The 20,026-nt window shown below is 42.5% G+C and overlaps 1 protein-coding gene across 14 annotated transcripts in view; it reads left to right on the forward strand.

The window, feature by feature from the left end:
* The window catches only part of cacna1ab (calcium voltage-gated channel subunit alpha1 Ab), a 106,318-nt gene that overhangs the window by 19,385 nt on the left and 66,907 nt on the right, over positions 1–20,026 (forward strand). For all 14 annotated transcript variants that reach the window (XM_088302222.1, XM_088302221.1, XM_088302228.1 and 11 more), the window contains exons 5-15: positions 11,859–11,950; positions 12,034–12,186; positions 12,840–13,027; positions 15,564–15,667; positions 15,746–15,906; positions 15,986–16,051; positions 17,398–17,595; positions 17,704–17,816; positions 17,900–18,012; positions 18,862–18,993; positions 19,081–19,153. In XM_088302222.1, the coding sequence (XP_088158348.1) occupies positions 11,859–11,950; positions 12,034–12,186; positions 12,840–13,027; positions 15,564–15,667; positions 15,746–15,906; positions 15,986–16,051; positions 17,398–17,595; positions 17,704–17,816; positions 17,900–18,012; positions 18,862–18,993; positions 19,081–19,153 (1,393 nt within the window). The remainder of the gene's footprint in view (positions 1–11,858; positions 11,951–12,033; positions 12,187–12,839; positions 13,028–15,563; positions 15,668–15,745; positions 15,907–15,985; positions 16,052–17,397; positions 17,596–17,703; positions 17,817–17,899; positions 18,013–18,861; positions 18,994–19,080; positions 19,154–20,026) is intronic.

Genomic DNA, 20,026 nt, shown 5'->3' on the forward strand with positions numbered 1-20,026 from the left:
CATACATCCAGATGACATCACCAGGACTGCCATCATCACCCCATTAGGCACGTTCATGTTCAACTACTACTCCTTCAGCTTGAGGAACCGTGGTGCCACTTTCCACTGGATTATGATATAATAAATACTTGGCAACCTTCCCTTCTGCTCCGTCTTTGTTGACGACATTTTGGTCAACTCCAAATGTGAAGAGTCACACCAAGGGCACGTACGCACTGTCCTGCGCCCAGACAATTGCACCTTCAGTATGTCAAAGGTGGAATACCTGGTCCATGAGATTTTGACGTCCGGTGTACGCCACCTCCCTAACAAATTTGTCATGGTCAGTGAGTTCCCAACACCGACCACCGTAAGGCCCTTCAGGAATTCATTGGCATGGTGAAATACTACCACTGTTTCCTGCCCGGCGTTGCGACGGTTATGGGGTCGTTGTCAGAGGTCCTGACTGGTAAGCCAAGGGCACCGCAGTGGGCCGACGCTCAACAAGGTGCTTTCAATGCCGCAAAATTTGCGCTGGACAATGCAACCTCATTTTCACGACACGGCACCCCTCTCACGCTTTTGACGGACAACATCACTGTCAGAAGGTGTCGTTGAGCATATGCACAACAGCATCCCTAGCCTCTTGGGTTCTTGAGCTGCAAGTTACGCCGGCCAGAGAAGAAATACAGTACTTTGGACCTAGAGCTACTAGCTGTTTGCCACCCTCTTGACGGTACACCCTTCATAATTTGCATGGATCACCGTCCACTCTTCCTTGCATTTTCCAAGGCTTCTGATGCCTGATCTGTGCAAAAACAAGATTGAGTACCTACCTGGTGAAAAAAATCCAGTCGTTGACGCACTTTCGTGGAATGAAATCAACGCCATCCACCTAGGAATCGACTACCATGCTGTCGAGGCAAATGACGCAGATGTGACTGCTTACCAGGCCGCTATCACTGGGAAGGTCGCACGTTGCTCTGTGTTGTCAGCACTTACGTGCCTGCGCCACTACGCCACCATGTCTTCGAGACAATTCACGGTCTTTCCCACCTATCCGGACATGCAACTGCCAAGCTGATTACTCAGAAGTTTATATGGCATGGCATCAACCGTGACTCACATCAATAGACCAAGAATTGTGTCTCCGGCCCGGTCCAGCGAAGTCAGCACTCACACATAGTCTGCCAATTTGCCCAACCACAACGACGTTTCTTCGTCCGCCACCACATTGACAGTGTGGGTCCCCTGCCGCTCACTGAAGGATATCAATACCTTCTCACATTTACAGAACGATCAACTTGATGGCCAGAGGCTATGACAGAAACACACAGCTCAAGATTGCATTGTGGCCCTACTCAACTGCTGGATATCATGTTTCGGCGAAGCAATGATATCACCACCAGAGACCGGTGCCCGGCCTTCACTTCACAGCTCTGGGCCGCTCTCAGCCACCTAATGGTCACCAAAATTCGTAATACTACTGCCTACAACCCTGCTGCGAACGGCATGGTCGAACGTACTTGTACACTGAAAGCCAGCAAATACCATTAAATCATCAGGTTGTTAAACTAATTTTGAAGAATAGTGCAATATTTTTGTGTACATTGCAATACAATGTAATGGTCAATGTTGTTAACGGTCAATGCTCCTGGCTCAAGCATTGTCGTAAATACTTAATTGAGGAATTAACCTTCATTCTCTGTCAGTGCGCGTGTACTGAACTAATACTTTCTTGGAGCACATGCCTTGCAGTTTGCTGATCGTCTTAATTCTCCTGAACTTCAACTTGTTAGAGCGCTCATTATTCCCAAAGGACATGTTGTCTTACCTGATTCTCACTTCATGCCAATGCCGAGTGTCGGCGCTCGCTAACATCCACGCTGGCGCGTCAAAGACAAGGAAGATCTTTGCTTCTCCACATGTCCATCCCGGACGTGTTGAATAGGGTTAGTTTGCACAATGTAATTTTATTGCACGAGTTGAGGCGACTGGTGATTTATTTGAACTAAGTTAAGCTCCACGTTTGTTCGAGGTACGTACACCATGCACACGCCCGTGCTTTGCACACTTCTTCGTTGGTTCAAGCGGCTTCTTCTTGTGTCTTTTCACAAAGTGATTCTTGGCACTACCAAGTTTTATGTAGCAAAGTGAATCTGGCTTTGGTGGGAGGGTTTTTTCATGGAGATTTTCAAAACGCACTCCCAGCAGGCACCAACGAACCAAATGTAAATTTTCCCCCAAACCACCCGATAATTGTAGCTTCAAACCATAATAATAATAATATTCCCTTTATTAGTCCCACAATGGGGAAATTCGAGATTCGAACCCAGGTCTCCTGGGGAGACTGGGTCCTGAACGCGGCGCCTTAGACCACTCGGCCATCCTGGCAGCCAATAATGACTGACTTCCTGACATGTCTCCCAAAGCCCAGCTTCCAATGTACTGTAACAACGGCTTTGGGAGCCGAATAACACAAGAAGGAATCAATTTCAAAATGGCCTTCGCAACACAGCGCCTGGACAAACGGTGTAAATAACAGAGAGGAAGAGGAGGGTGAGGAAGAGTGCACGTGACAACGTCTCTCTCTTTTCCCCGGAGCGCCACGGAACAGGACGGAAGGGAGGAGGAAGAGGAGGGTAGTGAGAGTGCTGTATGGCGAACCAGAGAGCATCTGAGGAAGGAGGCGAGGCAAAGATGGAGCTGGAAGGAAAGGGAGAAAAGGGGAGGGGAGTGTGTCTGCTTGTGTGCGCATCTTCGTGTGTGTGAGGGTGTGTTCGTGTGTGTGCGCGCATTGCCAAGCGAGTGCTGCAGTAACCTGCTTTTCCCTGCTGCTCATGATCAATCACCCGGCAGCGAAGCCTGCCTGACACACACTGCTGTTATCTTGTACTCTTCTCTCGCTCTCTCTCTCTCTCTCACTCTCTCACTCTCACTCTCACTCACTCTCTCTCACTCACGCACACACACACGTGCAAGCGCACACTTCAAAGGGATACGCGCGATTACTATGCATGGCCTATATGGCCAATTTATGGACCTTCACTCTTCATGTTTATTCATATAGAATGTTTCAGCTGGGGGACGTCTTTAAGATTGCATGGGGGTGTGTGGGTGTGTGTGTGAGTGTTTTATGTCATGTTTTCCCATCTTTGTGTGCCCCAATTAAAAAACTTTCACCGACCTGCGGTGTTTCGCTTTGCCCAAATAGACGTGACAAGGTAAAAGTCAAACATGATTGATTTTTGTCTCTCTTCACTCTTACGCATTTCAGTTTTTTTTTTCTTCTTCAATAACTTCATTTGAATCGGCACACAAGAACAGGGAAAATTACAATACAAAATTCAAATGCAAAGCCCCACAAAGCCAGTCTAACTTAGCAACATGAAATTTGGTAGCCATGTCTATCATGAGGAGACGCATGAAAAAAAGTCACAATAAGCAATTGATAGAGGAAGTGTTTTTGTCTTTAGAGGGTCCTTTTCATTTTGCTTGGTTGTTGCCCTGCAAAATGTAGCCTTTGTAACCATTTTTAGTTCTTCATCATTAGGATTAGGCCTATAAAAAAAAAAAAGTCTTGAGCGGCCATGCCGCAAAAGACACACGTTTTAAAGTGGCCATCTTCAGGCCTCATGGACATTTTTCCAGGTGTTCACTTGTGAGCCTCTTAAAGATCTGAACAATCCCAAAATGGAAATTTTAATTTTTGAAAGTTTGCTAGCCATGTCAGTCATGAGTATACAGAGGAAGAAAAGTCTCAGAAAACCAAGCCTACAGGAAGTGTACAATTGGGGTCTGAAGCAGTAATTTTAATTTTTTAAGTTTGGTGGAAATTTCCTTTCTCTTTGATGGTGCTCTGGAGTGTTTTTGGAAAATTCCACCATTGAAGTCACTTTCACCAAGCGACATGATCTTTGGTGGCCATGTCTATCTTGAGAACATCCACGAAACAGCCTCAAGAACCAGTAACTGGAAAGACCCCTAATCTGCTATTTCGGTTTGAAACACCAATTTTAGGGTCAATTTGATGACCCAAATTTGGATTTGTTGCGCCGCCATGTTTGTTTTGGGAAAATTCAGCCCCAGAAGCCAATTTTGCATAAGCACGCCTACTGTGTCTTTAATCACAAAGGAAGCCATGCCTGGCAAGACACACAAATTCAGTCATTTTCATTTACAAAGGGTAGATTTAGTGATTTAGGGGAAAATTAACGTTTTGTTTTGCAGTGCCCGCTGGAATGTTTTTGGAAAATCCAGGTTCCTAAGCCAGCGTTACTTCGCAAAATGAAATTTGGTCTGTGTGGCTAGCAAAAAAAAAAAATCTCCCATGAAACCACAAGAACGTTGTCCTTTTTTTTTTGCTTCAAATTTGTCCGTTTCAATTTTCCAGGTGTCATCTTTTTGCTGGCTGACTCTTATGGCGATAGCAAAGCCATCCCAACTTTATTAATAAAATGACCAAATTGTTAAAATGTATTTTTTTCATGCAATGAATTGCTGAAAACACATTAAAAATGTGGCAGCACGGTGGATGACTGGTTAGCACGATGGCCTCACAGTGCAGAGGTTGTAGGATCGATCCCAGCTCCGGCCTTCCTGTGTGGAGTTTGCGTGGGTTTTCCCCCAGGTACTCCGGTTTCCTCCCACATTCCAATAAGGTTCTTTGGACACCCTAAAATGCCCCGAGGTGTGAGTATGAGTGCAGATGGTTGTTCGTCTTTGTGTGCCCTGCGATTTGCTGGCAACCAGTTCAGGTTGTACCTCGCCTATTGCGCAAATATAGCTGGGATTGGCTCCAGCACCCACAGTGATCCTCGTGAGGAGAAGCGGTTCAGATAATGGATGGATGGACATTAAAAATGGCGTGACGTGTGCTTGCAAAAGTAATGTAAAATATTTGACATATGACCCTCTTATGGCCCCAATATCATTCATACCCAGACTAACTTGTGAGATCAAGATTGTTGATTTTTTTTTTGTTGTTGTTGTTGGTGCAATCTTTTATCAGGAAATGACAGAATGACGTCAGACTTTTCTGTAAATTATATTAATCATATTAACATTTTCTATTTCTACAGTTTTGATCCTGTCTAATTCATAAGATAATCTGGAGCATTGAGTTTGATTTACCCAAAACGTATTAATATTTTGGGACATGGACTTTTTAAAAACATTTATTTCATCAAAATTAAAAGATACAACAAAGTAAAAACTCAACTTAATTTGGCCAGACGATCAATAACTTTGCAAGCATGCAGGATAATTCTAGCATTACAAGCACAAGATGTCCCCGTTAAATCAAGTATACACGTGGAAGGGCTTACCGTGACTACAGGAACCGGGACATGACGTCCAGAAAACTGAGGTCAGGGAGGAGAGCGGGAGACAGAGTACCGAGCTGGAAATTGTCCCTTTGCCATCACTTCAATTAGCTTTATTGCTCTGCAGTCATTTACGGGCATGTGGCTTTCTCCTAGACCTTGCTCTCTGCCCTCCAACGCCATCAGCTAAAAGGTTGCAGCTCGTGTAAAACTTCCGGCGTCCTAGCTCGTCCACTTTTTGGCCAACACGTATTGTCAAACTCAGTAAATATTGCAGGTTTGTACATCGAAGTGAAGATGTTCATTTGGGTAGGATGGTGAGTGTAAATTCAGCTGAAACTAGTGCATGAAATTTGGTGGGCATTTTTTTTCATGAGTAGACCCATATTGAATTGATTGCCTTGGTCGTGCTGGCTCACCTGTTTTCTGAAGCTGAGCTATGATTGGAACCCTGAGCAACTGTGATGCCATTTTCAGTCGACACCAAGTGGCAAAATGGCCACCGCTTGAGATGTACAAAAAATGGGTGGAGTTTACTGCTTAACTCATATTCCACAAATGCAATATTAATCATCTTGGCGAGTTTAGACTGGTGGGGCTGCAGAAAACATATTCTTGTTAAGACATTTTTCTGGTTGACTTCCTCTTTAAGAATGAATGTATTGAATTTGATGCGTATCAAATTGTCTTTAATTGGCAATCAATTACTTTTCAAGGAAAGGCCACATTTACAGAAGCCTACTGACAAGTTTGTTCATTGTAAAATGACAACAAGAAACTCAGCTGTAAAAAAATCGAATTGAATCATAATCCCACTGAATCAAACCAAATCTAATTGTTCCACTATAAAATGAACTGTTCTTGTATAGTCTTGTACCTCATGAATTGACAGTACATATCAAATGGTCTTTTATTTTAAACATCCCTACGACGTATGTATTTAACTTTTGTCCCAAGATGGCAGCGCCAAAACATTATCCTCCAAGTTCGGCGGAGAACCATCATGTCATCAGGCCATAGTTATCGTAGTTATCGCTGCTCACGCAGGAAGTCCGCCAATGTGTTTTACACAAGGTGTTCTTCCTGTAAAAGTTTGGCGAATTTAGTTGATCAAAATCACGCCCAGGAATTCACGTCTAACCAAACCAAAGCTGCTGTTCTGTTCGGTTCCATGGCTTCTTAAGACTTTGTAGTGCGTCCTATTATGATAGACGAACTTGAGTGGACACAAGAGTGAAGCTGTTTGGACTGATATGTTGCGTCACTTTTTGTGCCTCACCTTCATTTACCCTAAAAGTGGCAGTATAAGCGCTTCCCGCCAAGTCTGGATTGCAGGATTCAAGAGCAATTTGTGAGCAGGTTGACGACAGGACGTGACGGGAGATGGCGGGAGGGCGCTGGGGTTCATCATGTGCACGTTAGCACTCGGCTGAGCTCAGCAATAATGGCCGAGTGAGAAAATGAAGAGGATGGAGAATGCGGTCGGGAGCGGCAAAGTGCTTCCGCCTGGTGAAAGCTTCGTGAAGGAAAGCCTTGACACTCCCTAGCCCTCTGTTCAACTCGCCCCTCTCCGTCCCACTCAGGCGGTGGACTCTCCCGATCAGGAAAGTGATGGTGGGGCGTACCACCTCATAGGGGGGATAATTTGTGTGAGTATGCCAGGGGAATTTATCAAACGTGCAAATACAGTGATAATGTGGATCGTGACCCATGGTCTTTTTTGACACTTTATTCCAAGTAACATTTTTCTTAATAGTTTGTCGTCATGAGGCAGTTACTTGTTTAGCAGAAATGTTTCACATTGATGGTGTATGCAGTACTTCCTCCGCAATACCCCGATTCATCTATTGCAGTCTGGCTTTATTGCAAAATGTTTTGGTCTGCAATTTTTTTGTGTTGGAATAAAATCAGCACATGTTTAAATTTAAATTCAGTGTGACAGTTAAACTACTATATAAAAAGTCTATTTTTGAAAACAATTATTACAATATTACAAACATCTAGCCATTATATGTTCCGCTTCTCCTAACAACATTTTCGATAAATTTAATACATTTAATGATTGCAGTTTTTAGAAAAAGTAGGTAATGAATGTATAATTTCTGTTTAAATATTAAGCTATTTTGAAGACTATAGGGCACACCCAAAAGTCTCAATTAATAATGCGGGGCACCTTATGTGTGGACCGGGTTCCTAGACTTTGAACGTGTCACATTCATGCATTATATAGAGGGTGCGAGTGTGTGTGTGTGTGTGTGTGCATGCGTGCGTAAGCCACCCCTATTGGTCAAGTTTGAAACCACAGAGCACTGAACTGACTGTGAACAATGTACTTTGTATTGGGTGAGCACCCCTGTTGGTCACGGTTTGAGACAGTCAGACCAGTAACGTGTATGTCCGTGCGGAAGAATGCTGGATAAAAGGGCCGCCGTCCACAATGTCATAGTGTATCTTATCATTGATGTTATTGCAAGCAAGAAAATTCTCAGGTTAGATTAACCTTTACACAACAGACCCAAACCATGTTTTGACATGCCTCCGTTCAATAATATGGTGTACCCTCTGTATTTGTTAAATAAAGAACTAGCACCCCCAACTGAGACTGAGCCTTTTAATACGGTGCATCCTGTGGTTGTGAAAATACGGTTATCAAAAATGTGAATGTGAAATAAATTCTCAATTAGATCAAATGCATTCATTTAAGATTAAATACTTCTTTGATTATTATTGTTTACAAATTGTATTGAAATATTCCTGTATTTAAAATTTTAAATAATAATAAATAAAAAAAAAAAAATCAAGTTAGATAAATGTAAACTTGGGCACCACAGTGATTGACTGTACCACACAGTACAGAAGTGCAGGGTTCAATCCAGACCTTGACCTTTCTGTGTGGATTTTGCATGTTCTCCCCTACCTATTTTATGCCCGCGAACCTCGTGAGGATAAACAGCTCGGATAATGGATGGATGGAAATGTAAACTGAATTTTTAATAAAAATTGCACATATTTGAATTAAAATTAGATAGAATAAAGAACATACAAAAACACCCCCGCTTGCAATCAGTCAAGTCTTTGTGTAAAATTTGTCAGGCACATTCCCAGCTGCCCCCGATAGTGCGATGAAAGAATTGACATCAGACAATTTTATTGATTGTGTTAATTTTACAGTTATTGCTCTGTATTAAATATGAAAAACAGCGGCATCTGGTGGGGCAGTGTCCCTCAAGCAACCTCCCCGCTGTTTGTGTTTGTTCAAATATGCATAAGGCTCATTATGTACCTTGTAAGTGTGCACGTCACCGTCATATGTTTGTGTGAGAGTGTGTGCGTGTGTATTGTGGATGTGTGGGTGGTGGTGGTCCTCTGTCGGGGACACTGACGGGAGAGAAACTCACACTGCGTTGACACATGGCACTTCCACAATGTTTACACAGCACACACGCATGCAATCACATACACACGTATATACACACATTATGCACGTGACCTGATTTATGTGTGTTCATGAAGACACGTCAGACTGGAAGAGTGTGTGCGTGGGGGTGCGCATGTGTGCGTGTGTGTGTGTGTGTGTGAGTGAGTGGGCGGTGTAGGGAGGCAGGGTAAGGGGGGAGGAGGTGGGAAGAGAGTGGAGGACGGCCACCGAAAAAAAATCAATCGCTTGGGGACCCCGCTTCCCTTCACCGTTGCTGCGGCAGTGGCGAGATTCCATCAATGAGCCCGAGCCGCGTTGCTGTGGTAACGCTTGTGAATGAGAGCAGGCTGGTTACCGTAGAGACTCGTGGAGTGGAGAGAGGACTTAGTGGTTGCCGTGGCAACGGAGACATGAAGCGGGGAGAGACCTGGCCTGAGGAAGGTGGCGAGGGAGCCCCCCGATGTCATCCCCCGCATCATTGTCATCATCTGAGTTGTATGTCTTTAATTCCGAGTCCCTGTAAAGTGGTCAGTCCTTGAGGGACAAGTCCAAGATCTTCTTCAAGTCCATTTCAGTGAATTTTGAGTTAGGCCAAATCATATTTCTTTAAAGTGTTGGTCAGGTCTTTGGGGCATCAACTTTGTGTCTTAAGGCTCAAGTCCAATGCAGTTTTTGAGAGGCAATTATGGTCCTTGTCTTCAAGCTCAGTTCCAAATGCTGTTTATGTCTTTGGACGACAAGACCAATTTAAGATTTGAATGTTTTGGGGACATGTCAAAGTCCTGAGTCTTAAAATTTGGTTCCAAATCTATTCTCCCCTAGAAACAAGCCTAATTCGTTTTTCTCTGGATCAGTCGTTGGGAGACAGACGAGGACAAGACCTTTGACGGACATGTTTTGTCATTTGTTTTGGAGGAGCAAGTCGTAGTCTTGTTCCTTCAGTCCATGTTAGGTTCTTGAGGCAAAAATCAAGAGGTGAATACTGTAACATTTGAGGGACATGTCTGAGTACTAAGGCTCAAGTACAGTTTTTGAGGGATAATTCAAAATCTGGTCCTGCATCTTCAAACTGAGATCCTACGTATCCTACGAAAGACCAAATCAAGAAAAAAATTTTCAGGAGATTTCCAAGTCTCATGTTAAGCAGTAGCATGTTTATGTGTGTTTTCACTTGTGCCGTGTGTGTGACTGCAAGGTGTTTCCCAGCCATTTCCGCCTCTGTCATCACTTTGTCTCGACACCGCAATGGAATGTCACACTTTGGACAGTTGGGAATATCACTTTCTTCCCATCCACCCACTCTTCCCTCACACATTGCCTCGGAGGAGATGCCCACTATCCTGTCGCTGGAGAATTCCCACAAGTGTCATTTATCTATTAAGCAGTGAGGGGGACCGAGAGCCACATATACGAGACACATTTTGAGTTTTTGTCGTGTGTGGGCGGAGGATTGTAGAAACTTTGATCAGTGACTGTAAAACTCAGAATTCTTTCTGGATTTTCATTTTCTTTTTTGAAATTCCGCCCTGGTACCCACTCAGCCTCATAAAATTAGTTGATGTGTCTGTCATTACTAGTCCCACCAAAAAAGTCTAAAACGCAATGCTAAAAAAGATGCAGGACATTTTGGTACAAAGTAGCCATTTTGGGGAGTTTTTCAGAGGTCCTTCAGAGACCAGGCATAGGTGGGGTCTCCCTATGGAAAATTTTTGACAAAGCCCCTGAAATCATTTCGACATAGCACTATGGAATTTGGTATCCGTATCTAGCACGAGTAGACCGACAAAATTGTTTCAAGAAGCCATCTTTGAAAAGACACAGGAAGTCTGACATTTTCAAAGTGGCCGTTTTTCAAGGGGTCCTTCAGAGACAAGGCGTAGGTGGGGTCTCCCTCTGGAAAGTTTTGGAGCCCGTTACAGTTAACACGATGAAATATGGTATCCATCTCTAATGACGAGTAGACCCATAAAAAGTCTCAAGAAGCCATTTTCAAAAAGACACAAAGTCTACCATCTTGGTTCAAAGTTTCCATTTTGGGCATTTTTCCATGGGTCCTTCAGAGATGAGATGCAGGTCTGGTTGGCCAGAGGAATTTTCTTGAAATTCTCTTCCACTTAGCAAAATGAAATTTGGTGTCCATGTCTATCACAAGTAGACCGAGAAATTTTTTTTCAAGAGGCAAGAAAAGACAGGAAGTCTGCCATTTTGGTTTGAAGCAACCATTCTGGGCTCATGGTGGTTATTAGTCGTTCTTCTTCAGAGATAAAACTGATGGTCCAAATCTGACGAGATTCATGGATTCCTCTACTTGCACAAATATATCAACGCAATAACTCCATTCCTTTCAATCCTTTTGATTGTCTATACCAACTAATTTTCTCCCTGAATGCTGCCCAAATCCCTAAAAGAGCAGCCTGCAGTCCAGTCTACTGGCTGTGATTCCCCTACTGGTCGCTGGTCTGTAAACTGCGAGCAGGTTGGTCCGTTGCCAGATGCGACTGCATCCTGTAATGTTTTTTTTTCTTTCTTTTTGGCTCGTCTCGCTCGGATGAACGCTGACGCCCTGTGGAGATGGCGACAAACAGAGATTAGGAAGGAGACTTACTTTGAGGCCGGTGAATGCAAATATAAACTCACAGAGCCCTTCGCTCCATTGGTCTTGGGCTGTTTGCTTATTTATTTATTTACTTTGTTTAGCTCTCGTGTTTTTTTCTGGGCGGCAGCGGCAGTGTCGTCCTTTAGCAGCGATTCAGCGAGGCAGTTAATGTAAAGCCATTGAAGAAATGAGGGCCTTGGCTGCCGGAATGGCGTTTGGTAATAAATGGCCTCTTAGTGGAATTAGCAACGAAACTTGTAGAGACCTCGGCGGAGTAGACAGGGGAGGGAGGGGGCTGCCACGCCTGCAGTAATAAGAGGGTGTGCACAATTATGCAACCATTTTATCACAGTTATTTTTACTTACTGTATTTTTTTTTGCTTATATTTGTAAAAAACTATGAATGGGACGAGGACCATAAAAAAAATTACGTAAAATCTCAATGACCTTATTTAGGGGGGGAAAAAAATCACAATTAGACTAGTTTTCAAACTCATTCACTCCTAGTGACCACATTCTTTTTTTTCTTGTCCCCTCACAGTATTTTATCATCTCTGCGCTCTTACATTGACCTGAGAACGCTCCGAGCCGTCCGAGTGCTGCGGCCTCTCAAACTGGTGTCGGGCATCCCCAGTAAGTACACGAAAACCTCTCCGTCCCCTTTTTCTGACTGAGGATTCCCTCTCAAAGGCGTTGTCCCGCGTTGTGTCCTCCAGGCCTGCAGGTGGTGCTCAAGTCCATCATGAAGGCCATGATCCCACTGCTGCAGATCGGCCTGCTGCTGTTCGTGGCCATCTTAATGTTCGCCATAATCGGCCTGGAGTTCTACATGGGGAAGTTCCATACCACCTGCTACGATGACATTACAGGTGAGCCTCAGTCAGAATGTTACGATTTATACAGAAGTCAACATGAACAGGAGCAAGAATAGTTAGCAACATTGAATGCATTGTGGGTATGGTTTTATTTTTATACATGCAGTGCCGTGGACTACTCTTGCTGCTTATAATAGAAATGGACCGATATGTTTTTTTCAGAGCCATGGCTGATTATTAGTCGTCGAGGAAACCAACAACTGATATTTGGGGCTGCGTCCAAATTTTAAAAAAAGCAAACCGCAATTCTTAAGTTTGTTGAAATGTATTTCAGCATGTCAGCAGCATCACTTAGAATGTTGCTTAAGTTTTTTAAATCAATAGTTCCCTGAAGTTAACAGTCGGACTAGAAAAATCTGACGCCTTATAAGAGATCAGTTTAACTTATCGGGCACCACACTTTTATTTTATTAGAATTTTTTTTAAGGCCGATGCTGATAATCATTAAATGGCAAATATTAATGCTGATTATTGTCACTATGAGATGCAACAAAATCAGTCAGCAGGGTTGTATTACCGTCGTATTCTCTGCAACATCCAATGCTGCTGCAAACTGCTGCCGTAAACATCATGTATGTACGCATATTTTTTGTCACGTACGATGCCACCGGCAATTCTTGCCGCCTACATCGCTCCTCTTTCATCAGGTGAGATCGTGGACAAGGTTCCATGCGGCACCAAGTTGCCGTCTAGGCTGTGCCCCAACGGCACCACCTGCCGGGACAGCTGGATCGGGCCCAACTACGGCATCACGCAGTTTGACAACATCCTGTTCGCCGTCCTCACCGTCTTCCAGTGCATCACCATGGAGGGCTGGACTGAGATGCTCTACTTTGTGAGTCCTTTAAAGTGAACATAAGAATAGTCAGAAGCCTTGTATATATTGTTATTGTTACTCAACTGGGAAGTCGTTTAGTCCAAACTGGTTTAAGCCTCCTCTTAACATGGTCATCATCATGATCTGGTCTCTTTTTGTTGGCACCTCTCCCCTCTTTCCTCTGCAAACCTCCTCTTCCTCTATTCTGGTCGGTCTGGTTCTATTTTTAACGTCTGCTCTGAGGGATGAAGACTGACCTCCGGCCGATGAAAGTTTAATAGCACTCAGCACTCCGGCGGGCTACACTTGAGAGCCGCACTCGGGTTGGAACAAGGAAAAAGATGACCCATTTTTGCTGATTGACACATTTATTAGACTTTAATGTGGACTCTTTCAATTTCACCCAGCGAGATGTCGAACAGTCTGTGCATGACCTCAAGTCAGACTTTATGGGGCGGAGTTGTTCCCGGACGCTCGGAAGTCTGAAACTGTCCGTTATGGGTCATTTGCTTAAATTTCTATTGTTGGCACAACGGCGCACCTGACACATCTGTCAGTGTTGCAATGAAATCTCAAGACAATTCAGATGAAAGAAATTGGTACATTTTTATTCATCATTTTCTTTAAAATAATAGAACAAAATGGCCTATGTGCATATGTTAGCACAGAATGATTTTGAAAAATAGTCTAATTACGATTTTTTTCCTATATATTGGGATTGCAATTTCATATGTGAAAATGTGTTTTTATTTTTATTATTTCAGATTTTAATTTCTAATTGTTATTTTCTATTGGATGAACGCCATAGCGACCCCCACGGCATGGGTCCCAACCTTCTAAATAGTACAAGCCAACATTCTGGAATCATACCCTGGCCAATTACAACGGAACATTGCCTAATAACCACACTAAAATGACGTTTCTTTGTTAATGACAAGACTGGCGAGATACAACAACGGAATATGCTGGGTCGTCGCAGCCATGAGCTCACGGGATAAATCCACTCATGCTCTCATTGGTTGATCTCGCGCCAGGAACCAATCCGAGTCAAATCATCTCATCCCGCAATAACAAGACAAGACAACAAGCGTCTGAGATAGGTTTCCGTATGCTCTGTAACTATCGTAGCATTTTGTGTTTCTTGGGGGTGTGAAAAGCATCTCCCAGTATTCATAATATAGAACACCATTTAATTACCCAGAGCGACTAATGTCACGATTAATCGCATTGTTATAGACAAAATCTCCAAAATTCTGAAGTAGTGTATAGCACACTTTCTTATTTTTTTTAGATGCATTACCATATAAATGAAAGTGCCATAACATCTGTTGGGCTTACACTTTCGACACTTTTGGTACCTGTCGGAATTTATATCCACTAGTAACTGTTCTTTGGAAAACTGGATTCTGCTCAAATTTGCTCCAGTTAGAAAGTCATTTGATGGAGGTTGGGGTTCATCGTTCTGTGATTAGGGAGGATACAAACCTGCCAGAATCGGTATGCCCTAGTAACTTGACAGAGATCTTGCTTATATTTGCTACAGATCCTAAAATTATCTCAGGAATACAAGTCACTTGATGGTTAGGTTTCACCTGTTTGTTTCTCCTATGACAATGATAATTCACAAAATTTTACATTCACTACTATGCAATCGATAACTATTTCTTTGCAAAACGTTTTTCATACATCAAGTGAAAATGTGCATAACTAATGGTTTATTGAATGAAATACAGAACTGACAAGTGCAAGCATTCTTTATTTATTCATTTATTTTTTATGCATTTTTTTCAATTTACAAAACTGATAAAAATGCAAATCAAACACAAACGTGCATATTCTTTGGATGAAACAGTCAATATTAGTAATGGCGCACCGTGCTGTTCCTAGAGTGTGTAAGTGTAGTCTTTCAACATACAATACAGGCGGTCCTCGTGTTCTGATCCTATGCTGGCGACGTAAGCCACATATCTGCGAAAGGCAGTATGAACCTTTTGATCCCTCGTAAATCTCAAAATATGTCTCCCAATACACGTATTACACTTCAAAGTAATAAAATAAAGAAGATCCTGCTTTCTTTTTTGGGGCCATGTGAAAAAGGAGGGTGACAGACACTCTACACCAGGCGTGGGCAAACTACGGCCCGGGGGCCACATGCGGCCCGTTAAACGTTTTAATCCGGCCAACCGAACTCCAAAAAAAAATTCAATGAATAAACCTTATTAAAGTTTTATTTTCGACTGCGGTTTTTCAAAGACATATAGATATTGTTGCAATACTTTTGTTCACTTTCATTTAAAATTAAATGTATTTTTTTTTCTCCGCTGAGGTGAGGTTACCAAAACACTCCATCCATCTGCTCCTGGTCCGGCCCCTCTGTCAAACTTTAGAACCCATTGTGGCCCGCCAATCAAAAAGTTTGCCCACACCTGCTCTACTCGATGGGCCTGGAGACAAAATGGTGTCCGAAACTCAGGCGTCGTAAAGTTGAAACAGCGGAGGTCCCAGTACCACCTAATCCAAGAACATCCTGTATGCTTGTCTCTGTTTTTGTTAGAGTAACGACGTGGAGGGCAGCGCATGGAACTGGATGTACTACATCCCGCTCATCATCATCGGCTCCTTCTTCATGCTCAATCTGGTGCTGGGCGTCCTCTCTGGGTACGCCTTTCCATTTTATTGATAGATTCATGGAGTTGTTCTGGGTTATCGTAACATGTCCCGTTGGTGTGCGTCCAGTGAGTTTGCTAAAGAGCGAGAGCGTGTGGAGAACCGCAGCGAGTTCCTCAAGCTCCGGCGACAACAGCAGATTGAACGCGAGCTCAACGGCTACCTGGAGTGGATCTGCAAAGCAGAGGAGGTGATCCTAGCCGAGGACGACGGCACAGGAAATTTTGATGGTAACCCCTGATTATTCTATTGCACCGCATTTGAGAACAGACTATAAGAACAACAACTGCACTGTTATCGTCACGCCAGGTTCCCGGCGACGGACGAACATGAAGTCTAAGAACAACACGACAGAGTTGCTCAACACGGAGGAAGGTGAGTGCAGCATGGGAGATGCTGTCGGAAGCATTACACTTTTGACGTGATATGTTAGAGCTATGTTAATTATTAATATTTTTACATAACGACCTGACGGCCCATTCTCATTACATCAAAACGATATTGTTTCCCAGACATCATAACAATGTATTCACACTACACAGTGCATTTACATTGCATTCTAGCAACACGCTCACACTACACTACACTAAATTGTAATGATACGTTCACAATACATCAATAATCACTACATCAAACCTGCCTGTTGACACTGCGTCAGAACAATACATTTACACGACAAAGTAATTTTTTCACTATGGAAAAACACATGCAGACCACATCCCATTAAGACGTTCACACTACATCAAAACAGAGCGTTCATACTACACTGTAACAACACATTCACTCTAAATCAGCGGTGTCAAACTCATTTTTGTGGATGGGCCAGATCATACTTATGGTTTCCCTCAGAGGGCCGTTATGACGTTACCGCGTACCAAAACAAACTGATGGGTTAGCGAGTTTTGAAATCAGAAGCCAGGAAGTAATTGTTTGTTCAACAATTTATTTTAAAGGGGGGGTATTGCTAACAAATGAACGACAATATCTCAGATCTCAATGTTGTTAAAAGTGAAATAAATGTGTTAGAAACAGGAAGTTGACACACATGATTTCCCCTTTGCGGGCCACATAAAATCAGGTCGCGGGCCAAATCTGGCCCCCGGCCTTGAGTTTGACACCTGTGCTCTAAATCGTGGCACATTCAAATTCCATGACAACGTGTTCATACTTCACACTACATCATAACAACATTTTTGCATTACAGTGTAAGGTCATATTCAATCTAGCTACGTCTTCACATTACCACAACATATTCCGACTACGTTATGACAACATGCTCACGCTACATTGTAACAGTATGTTCACTTTAAACCATTCACACTATAACATATGCACGACACACAAAAGAATTCTGTTTTTTTTTCCAAACTCACGGTGGATTATGAGCAGATTAATGTGTTCAATATTTTGACCCAACAGATTGGGTTAAAGATTTGATTTTAGCAGGCTGGATGAAGTTGGTCGCGATTGTTGACAGTTTTGTTGTTAATATAATGCCAGGTTCTCAGAAAATGGTAGTTTTTAACCCCCTTGTTGGATCAAAACCAACATGCTGGCTATAAATAACCCAGCATTGGCTTTGTTACACTCAGGCCCATCTTTGGGTTAACTATTTAACCCAATTTGGGTTACTTTTGATCCAGCAGTTTTAAGCGTGTAATGCTGGATTTGAAGCTCCACCATGTTGTCACCTAACGCAAGTGGTCACCCGTGTCGGTCAGGCTTCGCCCGCTCCAGCATCAAGAGCGGCAAAGACGGCTCCAGCTACAGCAAGAAGGAGAAACGACTGCGCTTCTTCATCCGCAAGATGGTCAAGACACAAGCCTTCTACTGGACGGTCTTGTGCCTGGTGGGCCTCAACACCATGTGTGTGGCGGCCGTGCACTACGACCAGCCGGAGCTGCTGTCCGACTTCCTGTGTGAGTGTCGCAACCGTCCACATTTCTGTCCTCCCCTCCTGCTTTGTTTCCGTACTACTGTTGTCGGCTCAACTTTGTTTGGATCAATTTCTCATCTCCTCTGTGCAGTCTATGCAGAATTTATTTTCCTGGGTTTGTTCATGTCGGAGATGCTGATCAAGATGTACGGTCTTGGCATTCAGCCCTACTTCCATTCCTCTTTCAACTGCTTTGATTGTGTGGTAAGAGCGCACACACGCACACGCTAACACACGCGTACGCACGCGCGCTCATTCTAACTGTAGATATTTGTGTGTGCATAAAGGTGATCATGGGCAGCATCTTTGAGGTGATTTGGGCCACCATCAAGCCGGGCACATCTTTCGGGATCAGCGTCTTGCGAGCGCTTAGACTTCTGAGAATCTTCAAGGTCACCAAGTGAGTGGACACGTCATAGGTTCTGGAACTAAAAGTTCAGGATCAGGGCATAGCTGACATTTATTTCTTGATAGCAGACATTTTAGTGCTACAGAAGTCACTTCAACATATCAAATGGATTAACCTCTCCGTGGACAGACAAAAGTATTTTAATTATCTTAAAAAATGTATACAGTAGATAAATACTTGAAAAAAATACTTTGACTGGAAAAGAAAATTTAAACAAAATCCATCCATCCATTATCTGAACCGCTTCTCCTCTCGAGGGTCGTGGGAATATAATTAGAAACAAATAAATACATACTATGTATGAATAAAAAATACTTTTGATCAAATCACAACTTAATGATGAGTAAAAGTATACATGCTTACATATTTGCTAATACATTATTTAGTTAACACATTTTTATTAATTAAAAAGTAATATTAGCAAATAATTATATTACAAAGTAACTACAAAGAGATACACAAATACTTACTGCGATAACTGACTGCCAAAATAGCTTCAATTAAACTACATAGGTAAATAATAAAAATGGATAAATAAATACGTTAAAACACACTGTACATGAATAAAAAATACTTTGATTTGCCACAAAAAAGTAAATGAATGTGTAACAAAAATAAATACACGTGTAAAAATGACTCAATTATATTAAAAAATACAGCATTCATGACAGATACGTGTTTATAATATTTATCATCAACTATATTTTCGTGCCAATGATTTCTTTTTTTTTTTTTTTTTTTAATTGCTATGAAATATATATAGTATATGATTTACTTGTTAATGCTTACCCATTTTCTGCTTTGATTGTGTGCACTCATTGCCGTTGTGGTTTTGCTAAGGTACTGGGCTCCCCTCCGCAACCTGGTGGTGTCCCTGCTCAACTCCATGAAGTCCATCGTCAGCTTGCTATTCCTCCTCTTCCTCTTCATCGTGGTCTTCGCCCTGCTGGGCATGCAGCTCTTTGGTGGACAGTCAGTCACCGCACAAAACACATACAACCTCATTCAGGAATTCTTTATGGCTTTTTCCGATTGCCTTGTCGTTGGATTCCATCGCAGGTTCAACTTTGAGGATGGAACACCACCCACCAACTTTGACACTTTTGCAGCAGCCATCATGACGGTGTTTCAGGTACAAAACTGCAGTTTTTTAACCCTTTCAATTCCATTGAGGTTTATGTTATGTATCAACTGGACTGAAACCGTTCACTGCTACAGATGAATGTAGTCATCAAATTTGTATGTGAAATTCCAGCGTCTACATAATAGCAGTGACAAACAGACGGCAGATGCAGCATTGCATCATATCGCTTTGCATTAGCAATCAGCACGGCTTTTCAGTAGAAAATAAAGCGTTGGAGGGGAATCTTGGCTTCGCATATTAATTAAACAGGTTGGAATCCAATCTTGTTGTACACTGAGTACAATAAGAATAAAGGGCATCCTGATTCTGAAGTCACAAAGGTTTAGACATAGATGTAATGTATGTGTGTGTGTGTGTGTGTGTGTATACACAGTTTGGTGTTCAATTTAAATTATAATCTAAACTCAATGGGCCCTCACATACTTGATTACGTGATTGTCCGTGATTCGACATTGGCAAATTCACCTTTTCGCCGATTTTTTATTTGATAGATTTTTTAAATGTTTTTTATTTATGTATTTAGTTTTTTAATTTGGGGCAACCCCTATTTTCCATGTTGGTGGCACATACCCACTTATTCAAAGACTTGCGTGTTAAAAAAAATAAAAAAATAAATGCAGTTGTAATGGCCATCAATTATTTGTGGATTTTCCCTATTCCCTTGTTAGTACGGTCCATGTCTCCTGGAAATAGTATTCCAATTTTTGTCTGTACCATGATATAAAAGATGAAACATTTAATGGAGTGGAACTCCATTTATAAAAAAAAAAAAAAACACGGTTGTTCGAATCGGGTCGTATGGTCTCTCGTCGTTATCCACGGCAGATTTTGTAGTTGCCATCTAAGGCCCTTTGTCAGTTT

This window comes from Idiotropiscis lumnitzeri, chromosome 8 (assembly GCF_059441095.1).
Source record: "Idiotropiscis lumnitzeri isolate Australia: NSW breed Sydney's pygmy pipehorse chromosome 8, RoL_Ilum_1.0, whole genome shotgun sequence".
In the NCBI taxonomy this organism is placed as follows: domain Eukaryota; kingdom Metazoa; phylum Chordata; class Actinopteri; order Syngnathiformes; family Syngnathidae; genus Idiotropiscis; species Idiotropiscis lumnitzeri.